Source organism: Scyliorhinus canicula, chromosome 2 (genome assembly GCF_902713615.1).
Source record: "Scyliorhinus canicula chromosome 2, sScyCan1.1, whole genome shotgun sequence".
Classification (NCBI taxonomy): Eukaryota; Metazoa; Chordata; class Chondrichthyes; order Carcharhiniformes; family Scyliorhinidae; genus Scyliorhinus; species Scyliorhinus canicula.
The window spans coordinates 131,627,975-131,643,816 of NC_052147.1; the positions used below are offsets into that span (position 1 = coordinate 131,627,975).

At 44.2% G+C, this 15,842-nt stretch overlaps 1 protein-coding gene across 1 annotated transcript in view; it reads right to left on the reverse strand.

Annotated features, from left to right (window-relative positions):
- Positions 1–15,842, reverse strand: part of LOC119958402 (protein FAM117B-like) — a 238,812-nt gene that overhangs the window by 118,701 nt on the left and 104,269 nt on the right. Inside the window, 1 exon segment of the mRNA XM_038786919.1 lies at positions 10,586–10,678. Coding sequence (XP_038642847.1) covers positions 10,586–10,678 — 93 coding nt within the window.

The window sequence follows — 15,842 nt, forward strand, 5'->3', positions numbered from 1 at the left end:
ATTGTTAAGTTATCTTCCAGAGGAAAAACAAACTGACCTGAGAGTTATTGATATCACATGGGCAAGTTTGTGGAAATAAATTGGGATGTACTAAAATGGCTATACATGATGTAGATGTAGGAAATGGTGTTCCAATCAAACAACATCCATATAGACTTAACCCTTTAAAACTGGCACAGGTTAACGAGATTGAGAGCATGCTTAAAAATGGCATAATTGAAGTGGATTGCAGCCAATGGAGCTCATCCATAGTGATGGTACTAAAACCAGACGGTACCCAACGGTTGTGTGTGGACTACAGAAAGGTTAATGCAGTTACAAGAACAGACTCTTATCATATTCCGTGTTTGGAGGATTGTATTGAGAAAGTGGGACAATCAGCTTTGATTTCCAAATTGGATTTCCTTAAAGGTTACTGGCAGGTATCTTTATCCGAAAGGGCGAAGGAGATTTCAGCTTTTGTGACTCCAGATGGTATATACCAATTCAAAGTTGTGCCATTTGGCATGAAAAACGCCCCAGCCACATTTCAACGGTTAACTAACAAAGTTGTTTCAGGATTACCCAATTGTGCGGTACACATCGACGATCTGGTAATTTTCAGCCAGACATGGAAAGAACATTTAAAACATCTGATGGAGTTATTTGATCAACTTCAGGAGGCGGGTTTGGTGATAAACCTAGCCAAAAGTGAATTTGGAAAAGCCCAAGTCACTTTGCTCGAGGAGTTTCTGATACCCTCAACACAACGGGAAATAATGCGATTTCTTGGCATGAGTGGATTTGATCGAACATTTTTGTTTGGTAGTTTTGTAGCGTGATTGCTCCACTGGAGGACTTGCTGAAGAAACGTTGAATATTTCAGTTGACAGCAGACTTTCAACAGATATTTGACTGTCTGAAAGGTGTGATAACCAATGCTCCTGTGTTGGAGAATTACAAGGAATTCAGTGATCAGATTGAACTAAAGTATCTGACTTTAAAGAGAAATGCCAAGGCATAGAGAAATGGACGGATCGTGCAGAGACCTTGTTGTTCAAAGAGACTGTCAATCGAGAAGGATTCCAGTTGGAGGAAGAAGAAAAAAAATGGACTATATTGTTATGCCGGTTCGCGTGTTGTGTTTTGTGAAACAAAAATGTATATTTACTGTGTGCATTTCTTAAAGTATAGTGAAACGGTGAAAAATGAAACCATCTTGAAGTTGATGGGGGTTTTTCTTTCTTGGGGGAAGGTGTCATAGAACATAGAACGATACAGCGCAGTACAGGCCTTTCGGCCCACGATGTTGCACCGACATGGGAAGTCAAAAACTAAAGGCCATCTAACCTACACTATGCCATTATCATCCATATGCTTATCCAATAAACTTTTAAATGCCCTCAATGTTGGGGAGTTCACTACTGTTGCAGGTAGGGCATTCCACGGCCTCACCACTCTTTGCGTAAAAAACCTACCTCTGACCTATATCTATTACCCCTCAATTTAAGGCTATGTCCCCTCGTGCTAGCCACCTCCATCCGCGGGAGAAGGCTCTCACTGTCCACCCTATCTAACCCTCTGATCATTTTGTATGCCTCTATTAAGTCACCTCTTAACCTTCTTCTCTCTAACGAAAACAACCTCAAGTCCATCAGCCTTTCCTCATAAGATTTTCCCTCCATACCAGGCAACATCCTGGTAAATCTCCTCTGCACCCGTTCCAAAGCTTCCATGTCCTTCCTATAATGAGGCGACCAGAACTGTACGCAATACTCCAAATGCGGCCGTACCAGAGTTTTGTACAGCTGCAACATGACCTCATGGCTCCGGAACTCAATCCCTCTACCAATAAAGGCCAACACACCATAGGCCTTCTTCACAACCCTATCAACCTGGGTGGCAACTTTCAGGGATCTATGTACATGGACACAGAGATCCCTCTGCTCATCCACACTACCAAGAATTTTACCATTAGCCAAATATTCCGCATTCTTGTTATTCTTTCCAAAGTGAATCACCTCACACTTCTCTACATTAAACTCCATTTGCCACCTCTCGGCCCAGCTCTGCAGCTTATCTATGTCCCTCTGTAACCTGCAACATCCTTCCACACTGTCTACAACTCCACCGACTTTAGTGTCGTCTGCAAATTTACTCACCCAACCTTCTGTGCCCTCCTCTAGGTCATTTATAAAAATGACAAACAGCAATGGCCCCAGAACAGATCCTTGTGGTATGCCACTCGTAACTGAACTCCATTCTGAACATTTGCCATCAACCACCACCCTCCGTCTTCTTTCAACGAGCCAATTTCTGATCCACATCTCTAAATCACCCTCAATCCCCAGCCTCCATATTTTCTGCAATAGCCGACCGTGGGGAACCTTATCAAACGCTTTACTGAAATCCATATACACCACATCAACTGCTCTACCCTCGTCTACCTGTTCAGTCACCTTCTCAAAGAACTCGATAAGGTTTGTGAGGCATGACCTACCCTTCACAAAACCATGCTGACTATCCCTAATCATATTATTCCTATCTAGATGATTATAAATCGTATCTCTTATAATCCTCTCCAAGACTTTACCCACAACAGACGTGAGGCTCACCGGCCTATAGTTACCGGGGTTATCTCTACTCCCCTTCTTGAACAAAGGGACCACATTTGCTATCCTCCAGTCCTCTGGCACTATTCCTGTAGCCAATGACATAAAAATCAACGCCAAAGGCTCAGCAATCTCTTCCCTGGCTTCCCAGAGAATCCTAGGATAAATCCCATCCGGCCCCGGGGACTTATCTATTTTTACCTTGTCCAGAATTGCCAACACTTCTTCCCTACGCACCTCAATGCCATCTATTCTAATAGCCTGGGTCTCAGCATTCTCCTCCACAACATTATCTTTTTCCTGAGTGAATACTGACAAAAAGTATTCATTTAGTATCTCGCTTATCTCCTCAGCCTCCACACACAACTTCCCACCACTGTCCTTGACTGGCCCTACTCTTACCCTAGTCATTCTTTTATTCCTGACATACCGATAGAAAGCTTTTGGGTTTTCCTTGATCCTACCTACCAAAGACTTCTCATGTCCCCTCCTTGCTCACCTTAGCTCTCTCTTTAGATCCTTCCTTGCTTCCTTGTAACTATCAAGCGCCCCAACTGAACCTTCACGCCTCATCTTCACATAGGCCTCCTTCTTCCTCTTAACAAGAGATTCCACTTCTTTGGTAAACCACGGTTCCCTCACTCTACCCCGTCCTCCCTGCCTGACTGGTACGTACTTATCAAGAACACGCAATAGCTGTTCCTTGAATAAGCTCCACATATCCAGTGTGCCCAACCTTTGCAGCCTACTTCTCCAACCTACACATCCCAAGTCCTGTCTGATGGCATCATAATTGCCCTTCCCCCAGCTATAACTCTTGCCCTGCGGGGTATACTTATCCCTTTCCATCACTAACGTAAAGGTCACCGAATTGCGGTCACTATTTCCAAAGTGCTCACCTACCTCCAGATCTAACACCTGGCCTGGTTCATTACCCAAAACCAAATCCAATGTGGCCTCGCCTCTTGTTGGCCTGTCAACATATTGTGTCAGGAAACCCTCCTGCACACATTGTACAAAGAATGACCCATCTAATGTATCTTTTCCAGTCAATATTTGGAAAGTTAAAGTCTCCCATAACAACTACCCTGTTACTTTCGCTCTTTTCCAGAATCATCTTCGCCATCCTTTCCTCTACATCCCTAGAACTATTAGGTGGCCTATAGAAAACTCCCAACAGGGTGACCTCTCCTTTCCTGTTTCTAACCTCAGTCCATACTACCTCGGAAGAAGAGTCCCCATCTAGCATCCTTTCCGCCACCGTAATACTGTCCTTGACTAGCAGCGCCACACCTCCCCCTCTTTTGCCCCCTTTTCTGAGCTTACTAAAACACCTAAACCCCGGAACCTGCAACAACCATTCCTGTCCCTCCTCTATCCATGTCTCTGAAATGGCCACAACATCGAAGTCCCAGGTACCAACCCATGCTGCCAGTTCCCCTACCTTATTTCATATACTCCTGGCATTGAAGTAGACGTACTTCAAACCACCTACCTGAACACTGGCACCCTCCTGCGAAGTCAAATCTGTGCTCCTGACCTCTATACTCTCAATCTCCCGTACCCCAAAACTACAATCCAGGTTCCCATGCCCCTGCTGAATTAGTTTAAACCCCCCCAAAGAGCACTAACAAATCTCCCCCCCCAGGATATTGGTGCCCCTCAGGTTCAGATGTAGACCATCCTGTCTATAGAGGTCCCACCTTCCCCAGAAAGAGCCCCAGTTATCCAGAAATCTGAATCCCTCCCGCCTGCACCATCCCTGTAGCCACGTGTTTAATTGCTCTCTCTCCCTATTCCTCGTCTCACTATCACGTGGCACAGGCAACAACCCAGAGATAACAACTCTGTTTGTTCTCGCTCTGAGCTTCCATCCTAGCTCCCTAAAGGCCTGCCTGACATCCTTGTCCCCTTTCCTACCTATGTCGTTAGTGCCAATGTGGACTACGACTTGGGGATGCTCCCCTCCCCCTTAAGGACCCGGAAAACACGATCCGAGACATCACGTACCCTTGCACCTGGGAGGCAACATACCAAACGCGAGTCTCTCTCGCTCCCACAAAATCTCCTATCTGTGCCCCTGACTATTGAGTCCCCAATTACTAATGTTCTACTCCTTTCCCCCTTCCCTTCTGAGCAACAGGGACAGACTCCGTGCCAGAGGCCCGTACCCCATTGCTTACCCCTGGTAAGTCGTCCCCCCCACAAGTATCCAAAACGGTATACTTGTTACTAAGGGGAACGACCACAGGGGATCCCTGTACTGACTGCTTACCCCCAGCCCCTCTCACCGTCACCCATCTATCTTTATTCTTCGGAGTAACTACCTCCCTGAAGCTTCTATCTATGACCCCCTCTGCCTCCCGAATGATCCGAAGTTCATCCAGCTCAAGCTCCAGGTCCCTAACACGGTTTTTGAGGAGCTGGGAGTTGGGTGCACTTCCCACAGATGAAATCAGCAGGGACACTAACGGCATCCCTCACCTCAAACATCCTGCAGGAGGAGCATTGTACTGCCTTCCCTGACATCACCTCTAGATTTAAAAAAATGTGTATATAAATATCTGTAGTGAGAGAAACTTTAAGAAATGGGTGTTTATAAATGGATGTGTATATAAATATCTGTAGTGAGAGTAGCTTTAAGAAATGGGTGTTTATTACTGCAGTGATGTCAGAGAGTGGGTGGAGCTGGGCTATCTGTCAGCTTTTTACTTTTGTTTTTGGCTGTTTGCTGCAGGGTGTGTTTAAATTTCGTTTTCATAGCTGGATAACTGCAGTCACAGCCAGAAGGGGTATTAGTCTCTCTCTCTCTAATCTAAAAACTATAAATCAATCCTTTGGCAATTTAAAACTAATAACTGCTCTCAGTAGTGACTTTAACCTGATGTGCTTCTGTTAAAAGTTCTTTTTTAAGTCTTATGGAGGTTAAAAGGGCAGCTTAAGGATTACTTAGTGTTGTATTCTTTGGGGGTTGTATTTGAATTAATGGGTGCTAAGATGTTCACTATGTTTTTAAAAAGGTTAGCTCGAGTTCATAGAATAAACATTATTTTGCTTTAAAAAATACTTTTCCATTTCTGCTGTACCACACCTGTAGAGTGGGGCATGTGCACCCCATACCACAATCTATTAAAAATTGTGGGTCAGGTGAACTCCATGATACACTTTGGGGTTCTCTGAACCCTGGCCCATAACACTAGCCACTGTATAATTGCAACAAGACATCCTGCTCACTAAGAAGGCGAACTTACCATTTACCTCCTTTACCGCCCGCTGTGCCTGCATACTTACCTTCAGTGACTGGTGCGTGAGAACACCCAGGTCTCGTTGCACATCCCCCTCTCCTAATTTATGGCTATTCAGATAATAATCTGCCTTCCCATTTTACTACCAAAGTGGATAACCTCACATCTATCCAAATTGTACTGCATCTGCCATTTATTTGTCCACTCACTCAACTTGTCCAAATCACACTGCAGGATCTCTGCATCTTCCTCACAGCGCACCCTCCCACCCAGCTTTGTGTCATATGCAAATTAGGAGATATTGCATTTTGTTCCCTCGTCTAAATCATTAATATATATTGTGAATAGCTGGAGTCCCCGCACCAATCCCTGCGGTACCCCATTAGTCACCGCCTGCCATCTGGAAAATGACCCGTTTATTCCTACTCTTTGTTTGCTGTCTGCCAACCAGTTTTCTATACACTACACCTGATTCCACGCGCTCTAATTTTATATGCAAATCTCTTATGTGGGACTTTGTTGAAAGAAATCTGAAAGTCAAAATAAACCATATCCTCCGGCTCCCTCATCAACTCTACTAGTTACATCCTCGAAAAATGATTTTTCTTTCATACATCCATGCTGTCTGCTCCTGCGATAAAATCTTTGAAAATGGATTCTAGAATTTTCCCCACTATCGATGTCAGGCCTACTGATACATAATTTCCTTTTTTCTCTCTACCTCCCTTTTTAAACAGTGGGATACATTAGCCACCCTCCAATTTGTACAAGCTAGAGTGTATATAATCTTGGAAGATGATCACCAAGGCATCTACTATTTTTAGGGCCACTTCCTGAAGTATTCTGCGATGTGGATCATCAGGTACTAGGGATTTATCAGCCTTCAATCCCATCAATTTCCCCCAATACCATTTCTCCACTAGTACTGACCTCCTTCAGTTCCTCCCTCTCCCAGACATTTCTGGTATGGTATGCGTGTCCTCCTTTGTGACAAGAACCAAAGTAGGTATTTAGTTTTGTTCCCCTAAATTCTCCTTTTTCTAACTGCTTCACATATAGATAGGGACTTTTTCAGTCACTTTATCAGTCAGTTCCAGCAAGCTTACTCTCATACTCATAATTTCCCCTTCTTAATCAATCCCTTGGTCCACCTTTAGCTCTTAATCCCTGGCCAATATGTTAGTGCCTTTCTCCTGGATATAATCCTATCTCTAATTCCCTTTTATGGCTAGGTTTGGCGCCTTTCCCATTTTACTTTTGCGCCAGACAGGAATAAACATTTGTTGCCGTTCACCCATGCTCTCCTTGAATGTTATCATTGCTTATCCACCATTATCCCTTTAATGCACTTTTATCAATTCATCATTGCCACACGCGTCTCATATCATCATAACTTCCTTATTAGATCATCACCCTAGTTCAGAACAACTACGTACATCTCTCTCCACCTGATAACAAATTGCATCATATTATGGTCGATAATCCCAAGAGATCTTGCACAACCAGACTGCAAATTATACCCTTTCTCATTACACAATACCCAGTCCAGGATGGCCTGTTCTCCAGTCAGTTCCTCAACGTATTTGATCCATAAACAATCCTGTATACACTCCAAGAATTCCTCCTCTACGGTATTGTGATAAATATTTGCCAAATTAAAATCACCCAGAATTACAGATGTTCCTTTATCACACCTGTCTCTAATTTCCTGTTTAATGTCATTCCCAACATCACAATTACAGATTGGAGGATCTATATACAATCCCCGTCTAACGTTTTTTGCACCTTGGTGTTTCTCAGCTCTACCCATACAGATTCCACATTGTCGGAGCTAATATCTTTCCTCCCTATTGCATTAATTTCCTCTTTAACCAGCAATGCAACTCCCATCGCCTTTTCTTTTTTGTCTGTCCTTCCTAAATTTTCCTGGATATTCAATTCCCATCCCTGGTCACCCTGGAGTCATGTCTCCATGATCCCGACTATACCATATTAGTTTACATCTATTTGCTCGATTAATTTATCCACTTCATTGTGAATGCTCCACGCGTGAAGGAACAAAGCCTTAAAAATAAAGCTCGGCTTTTTAACATCCTTTGTCCCGTTTCAACTATTTTTCACTGCAGCTCTTTTTGAATTTGGCCCTTAGCTGCTCTGCCCGTCATTTTTCTTAATACCCTTTCTGTTTTTGTCCTTGATTCCCCGTTCCTCAGACTCCTTGCATAGATTCCCATACCCCCGATTTTAATTTAAACCATCCTCAACAACTAACAAATGCCAGCCCTAGGATATCAGCCCCGATCCTGCACAGATCTAACCCGTTCGATTGTACTGGTCTCACATCCCCCAGAACCGGTCCCAATGCCGCAGGAATCTGAAACCCTCCCCCTTGTAACATCTCTTCAGCCATATATTTAACCAATATATCCTGCTATTTCTACTCTAATTAGCACATGCACTGGTAGTAACCCTGAGATCACTATCTTTGAGGTCCTACTTCTCAACTTTCTTCCTAACTCACTATATTCTGCTTTTGGACCTCATCCCTTTTTTAAAACCCATGTCGTTTGTACCAATGTGTCCCATGGTGACTGGTTGTTCACCCTTTCCCTCCAGAATATCGTATTACCGCTTCAGGACATCCGTGACCCTAGCACCAGGGAGGCAACATGCCATCCTGGAGTCTCAATGGCGACCATAGAAATGCCCATCAATTCCCCATACAATTGAATCCCCATTAACGATTGCATTCCCACACATTTTACTCCTCCCATCTGCAGCAGAACCAACAATGGTGCAACAAATTTGGCTGTTGCTGCTTTTCCCCGAAAGGTCACTTTCGGCAACGTTATCTAAAGCTGTATATCGGTTTGCAGCGGAATGACCGCAGGAGATTCTGCACTGCCTGCCTAGACCTCTTGTTCTGCCTGGTGGTCACCCATTCCCTACCTGCCTCTGGAATCTGAGCCTGTGGTGTGACCACCTCTCTGTATGTGCTATCCACGATACTTTCCACCTGCGGATGCTCCATTTTGTCCCTAGCCGCCGCTCCAGTTCCAAAACCCCGGCTTCCAGGAGCTTCAGCTGGAGACACTTCCTGCACACGTATATTCACTGTTCGTGAAGGTATTTTTTCCTCAGTCCATCACCCACCTATCCCATTCGACAAGAACATAATCTTGAATGGCTTCTTGAATCACACATCCAAAATGAAACTACAGACTTTAGACCCTTGGTGTAACTACTATGCAGGTGTTACTTCTTTGCAAGATCTCATCAGTTATATGGGATCTGAACATGTCCCACACTAATAGGCTGTATTCTTTATCTGAGCCACGGGGACACCTATTCCACACATTTCTGATCCACAGTTTCACTCCATCCTTGTCCATCCGTGATTCTCGTGGACATGCACAGAAACCCTTGCAGGGAACTTGACATTCAGTATGGCTAAATTTGAAAATTACCAGAGCCTTCAATTTTGTTCCATCGGGCATGCAGGCCAGTACCACCAATTTGACCTTCTCGTGCTGTCATTTTCACTAGAACTGTTTTCAAACCTTTCCACCAAGTTTGGCTTGCTGGACGTATCGGAATTCATGGGTGCTTCACCCACTTTGGTGATGTGACTTAATGGGTCACTTGCGTTTACGCCACTTACTTCATACTTCATGTTGTTTGCAGGAAATCCACTTCTATTAGTCATTTGCCAGGGGGAGGGCAAGTTTTAAATTCCCCTGCATGTTTTTCGCAACACAACCGCAACATACCTCCCTGATCCCAAACACCAACTTAAGTACAAATAAAATACGTATTTCTGGGGTGAACATTTGAGGCCAACTATTAAACTAAGTATAGCATTTTGCAGATGAAGAGGAGGTTGCCATATATGCCAAGTATATGCAAAAGCATGATTTTGGCACCAAAAAATTTAGGCTGAATTACATGCCAGGGTGACATCTATGCTACAATCTGTGGTAACTGTTGGTGTTCAAAGGGACTTGGGTACCCTTGAATATAAAACACTGAAAGTTAACATGCAAGGACAGCAAGAAATTAGGAAGACATCGTATATTGGCCTTTATGACATGGGGGTTGGAGCATAAGGATTTCTTGTTGCAGTTGTGCAGGCCTCTGTTGACAACCCACCTGGAAGACTTGTATGGTTTGGGTCTCTGTATTCGAGGAAAGATTACTTGCCTTAAAGGGTGGGTATAGGTATACCCACTGGAGTTGAGAAAAATTAGAGATGATCTTATTGAAAAAGAAGAGAGCTTGACAGGGTAAATGCCAGAAGGCTCTTCTCCCGAGCTGGAAAGTGTATAATTAGTCGGCACTGTCTCAAGAAAAGTGATCAGCCTTTCAGGACTGAAATGAGGAGCGATTTATACGCTTAAGGAGGCTGTGAATCTTTGGAATTCTCTACCCTGAGAGTTATGGGTGCTCAGTCGTTGAGCATATTCAAGTTCAAGATCAACAGATTTCTGGGCTTGAAATCAAGGAATATGGGGAGTGGGCAGGATTAAAATCCAAGGTTATCAATGATCTTATGTATTGGTGAAGCAGAATCAAGGGCTCTTGCTCTTAGTTATGTTCTTAAATTAATTTGTTGAGGCGCCAGAATCGACTAAGTTCAATGCATAGCCCTGGTACATGCTATTAAATTCAGTGAACACAAAATGTAGTTTCAAAACACAAAAGGAAATTCCCTTGACCCTCAATGCACATGTGGAATAATGGAATTCTCACCTCTTTCAACTGGTCGTTGCTGCCCCAGGATGCTGAGCGTTTGTGGGACCCTTTCTTCTTTCCAGAACTCTCTTCTGTCCAGGCGCTTGGAGTCTGTCAGGAAGGTGAAACAAGATACTGCTTATAATCCACCTCATTTTTTCTTTCTGACTACCAGTCCAAACTTAATAAAGGATTGTTGGGTAACAAAGAAGCAGACATTTAATCATAATCATGAATACAAAGGATAAATACTGCAGCTGCTAGAAATATGACAGGGATGACACCATTGTTGTCTTTCATATTGATCTCTAACTAGTAGAGACCTAGCATCAACTCTCCAATATTTCCTCCAACCTCCCAGACCATGACCCACTACAACAGAATTCATAAAAATCACAGAATTGTCACAGCGCAGAAGGAGGCCATTTAGCCCACGATGTCTGCACCAGCTCTTTGAATGAATAATTCACAACACCATTCTTCCCCCTTCGCCAATAACACTGAACATTCTTCCTTTTACAGGCAGCACGGTAGCATAGTGGTTAGCATAATTGCTTCACAGCCCCAGGTTCGATTCCCGGCTTGGGGCACTATCTATGGTGTTAGAAGTTTAGCTGTTGTTGTATAAAGTGCCAAAAGTTCGGCTCCTTTTCACCAATACCTTTATTTCACTTTAACAGACTCTGCATAAAACGCCAACAACACAACACCTGACACAAAGGCCACCTGAAGCCCCTTTACATATCATTGTCAATTATTGGATGCTTAACATAAATGAGACAATTGGAATGTCTCAACCCATTATAATAGTCTCCCCTTCCTTGGAGAAAAAAATAATTACGTGAAAACAAAATTACAAGAAACTCAAAAACACACACACAATTTCCCCCCTTTTTTTTCATTTGGAAGGAAAAAAAGCAGTCTCAGAAACAGGCGCCCTTCATTAACAATATCCAAAAGTTTCTGTGAGCTAGCCCTTCTTTTTATAAAACAGTCTGACAATTGATAGCTACTGTCAGCCCATTTAATTTTTGCTATTTCCCCTCTGTCCAACATCTGCTTCAAACTTGCGATGTCCATCCTTAACCTTTTTTTATTGACACTTTTTGTAGAGTGCACATTTTCCCACAGGGATTTATTGTCAATGTGACACTCAATAGGTATATTACCCAAATCCCCTAATCCCAAAATTTCTGTCAATATCGGAGATATACTAAAGGCCATATCCACCACCTCTACAAGGCTGAACGTCTCAGCAGCCAAGTGCTTTTGACCACTCCTTATTTTCTTTGTTTCCCCACACAAGAGGGCAACATTTACCATTGTTCCCCAAAAGGAAAATTATAAAACCTCCTGCACTTGAAACACCATCACATAAATTTGCATAGGACGCATCACTATAAACTATGAGTTTCAAGTGCCTACGGTCACCGAACAAGGGAACCTCAAAACACACTCCTGCATTTTTAGTTTGACCAAGGCTTTATTTGCTCTTATTACATCTTCCACTTTGGGATCATTCATTTTTGCACTCAACTGGTGGGCAGCTAATTGGGCACTCAACTGGTGGTGGGCAGCACGGTAGCATGGTGGTTAGCATCAATGCTTCACAGCTCCAGGGTCCCAGGTTCGATTCCCGGCTGGGTCACTGTCTGTGTGGAGTCTGCACATCCTCCCCGTGTGTGCGTGGGTTTCCTCCGGGTGCTCCGGTTTCCTCCCACAGTCCAAAGATGTGCAGGTTAGGTGGATTGGCCAGGCTAAATTGCCCTTAGTGTCCTAAAGGGGGTTGTTGGGTTACTGGTACAGGGTGGATACGTGGGCTTGAGAAGGGTGATCATTGCGCGGCACAACATCGAGGGCCGGAGGGCCTGTTCCGTGCTGTACTGTTCTAAAAAAAAAACTCTAAGACATCAAAACTCATGTCAGTTTACCTGACCAATTCAGTTACCCAATTAAACTTCACAGTTGCTCTTTTTCCATCTTCGAAATCATTGCGTCTTTTTGTGAAACCCGGCCACGGTAATTGCTATTGGGCTGAAGCTTGCCAAATAAGATTACTAAGTTGCCCCTAACTTAGTCTATCAGATCTCCGGTCCAATATATTTAAATGCACCGGAAGCCTGACTTCCAACCCTGAAATCTTTCCTCAAACCAGAGATTACAATAGGTTTGAAATCACTAGTCCCACCCCACAAAAAATCATCGACATGCATCATAAAGATGCCAGAAAGATTTCCTTTATAGTGCCAGTAAAACATTACCGGATCTACTTCAAAGTATTATCATCCCCAAACATGAAACTTGTGGAACTTTCAAATTCGTTAACCTTGTTACAATTTTCAGCATTCAAGAAGTCCAGGTAACATTTTAACCAGTCAATTCCACACACAGTAGATATGCAGCCACTGTCCAATACAGCACAATTGAACGATTCTGCAACCAACACCCTCATTACCAGCGTAAAATTGCTTGTTAATAGGACAATGCCTTCTTTCTGGTCACTATCTTTTTCCTCTTCTGACGCTTCCTTCTTTCCGGTGACTACCTTTTTTCTCTTCTGATTCTTCAGTGTCATGTGTTGCTTCAAACACCATTATACCATTACAACGTGTTGGACAGTTGAAAGCATAATGGTATTGAGAGTCACATCGAAAACATCGATTTATCAAGCCCCGTGCATTTCTGGGGTTCATCTTCCTATTGTAGGTTCTAACCAGGTTTCGGTCTTCATAATTTCCGGGTCTCGATCTCCTTCTCTAGTCTTGGAACCCGTTTGTAGCCTTACGATTTGCCATCCTGTTAGTAGTGTATCTTCCATATTCTGCTTTATTGCCGGCTGACCTATTTGGGTCATCAGAGCCATCGGAACCGAATGTTTCCCCAGAAACTTTTTTAAAGCTTCTGACATCTGATCGAATAAGGTATCCTTATCCGCAAACTGAACTCCTGTCAAAACCAGTTTTTCCTGTCAATATCAATGTTGCTCACTCTAGCACAGTCAAGTAATTTAAAGGCCAACAGAGACTGTGGAAATTCCAGGTTGTGTTTCTGCAGCCTTTTATATAGTCTGTTAAATTCCATTATATAGTCTTCAATGGAGAAATCCTCTATTTTCCAGAACCTATCAAAATCCAACCATGCTTCACACGCACTTAACAAGTCATCCTCCTTCTAAATATTATCCATATAATGTAATATAGTCTGCAGGCTTTCTTCGGAGTCTAACTCTTCCAATTCTAGCTCAGAAAACACTTTGCTCCGGATTTTACTGTCATAAGGAAGAGAAAGAGCCAATGCCATACCTTGTTTTCTCTGTCCCAAGGCAGTTACCTTAGTCCACATAACTACCTCATTTCTCCATTGGTCATACGATCCCCTTTCAGAAAATAAGGGGGTGGGGTGTGGAAAGAGTCATATCCGGCCATCTTTATCCTAGGTTCAGTCATATATCTTTGTTTTGGGTTTTTTTCTTCTCACTCACTCCTTGGTCTGGAAAAGTTGGATCTTTCAACCCTTCACATTTGCACAGCAACCATCCTCTGCTACCATCTGTTAGACGTTTAGCTGCTGTTGTATAAAGAGTCAAAAGTTCTGCTCCTTTTGACCAACACCTTTATTTCACTTTAACAGACTCTGCACAAAACCACAAAGGCCATCTGAAGCACATCACCTGACACAAAGGCCACCTGAAGCTCCTTTACATATCAGTGTCAATTATTGGATACTTAACATAAATGAGACAACTAATTGGAATGTCTTTTAACCCATTACTTAACATGGGGGTTTGCACATTTTCCCCGTGCATGCGTGAGTTTCCTCCGGGTGCTCCGGTTTCCTCCCACAGTCCAAAGATGTGCAGGTTAGGTGGATTGGCTATGCTAAATTGCCCTCAAGTGTCCAAAATCGCCCTTAGTGTTGGGTGCTCTTTCAAAGAGCCGGTGCAGACTCGATGGGCTGAATGGCCTCCTTCTGCACTGTAAATTCTATGATTTTCAAGTGACAATCTAATTTTCTTTTGAATTCTTCAGTTGAAGCGCCTTGTCAATAGAGCCATTGGCAATTCGCTTAGAGCATCAAGAGATTGGCGGGGATAGTGCGGGGGTAGAGCATAGACTCTTGGTGCACGCGGGCCATTTACTGCTCCATATATCACACCCTTTTGGAAGTTAGGGGGGCATTATGGCACACTGGAAGAATTTGGGTGGTTCTCGGGGTACAAATTGAATATGGGGAAGAGTGAGGTTTCCCCAGATCAAAGCGAGGGTGCAGGAGAGGAGGTTGGAAGAGTTGCCGTAGAGTGGTGGGGCGAGCTTTCGGTATTTGGACATTCCAGGGACGTGGGGGTGGGAGCAGCTGCACAAGTTGTATCTGGCTCGACTCTGTTTGGGCAGATGAAGGGGAATTTTGGGGGGGGGGGGTTGGCTCTTCCAACTTGGTGAATTATTATTGAGCAGCAAATATAGCCATGGTTGGAAGGTGTAGTGGGGGGGAAGGGCCGGTATGGAAGCAGGTGGAGGCAGCCTCTTGTAAGAACTCGCACTTGGGGGCACTGTTGCGCTCTACCGTTCTCACCAACTACTTGGTACCCCACAAGCCTGGAAGTGGTGGCGGCCCCGAGGGTGTGGGGACAGTGGCGGCAGCACCCGGGCTGGAGGGGGGCTTGGTTGGGCACCAAACTGTGGGAATCGTACCTTTGTTCGAGGGTGCTGGATGGGTGGTTTTGAGGGGTGGCAACGGGCAGGGATTGGCTGTTTGGGGGTCTATCATTGGGGCAGCTTCTTGAGCTTGGAGGGGTTGGTGGGAGAATTGGAGTTGCCCGCCGGAAATGAGTTCCCGTATTTACAGATGAAGGGTTTTGTCAGGAAGCAGGTGCTGACCTTTCCCCACCTGCCGCTCTTGGGGCTACAGGACAAGGTGGTGTCAAAAACAGGGGTAGGTGAGGTAGAGTGTCGGAAATTTATAAAGAGTTACTGGGAGGGAGCCTCGATAGGGGTAGTGAAGCTTAAGTGGGGGAAGTTAGGGGGGAGTGGGAGGCTGGGCTGTGGAAGGAGGCTTTGAGAAGGGTGAATGCATCATCTCTGTGTGCTAGGCTTAGCACTTAATCAGTTTAAGTGGTTCATGGGCACATATGACTGTGGCCAGGATGAGTAGGTTTTTTGAAGGGGTGGAGGATAGGTTGTGGGTGGTGCGCGGGTGGGGCCGTGAACCATGGTCCACATGTTTTGGGCCTGTCTGAAGCTTGAGGGATTCTGGCAGGGGCTCGCCAATGTTATGT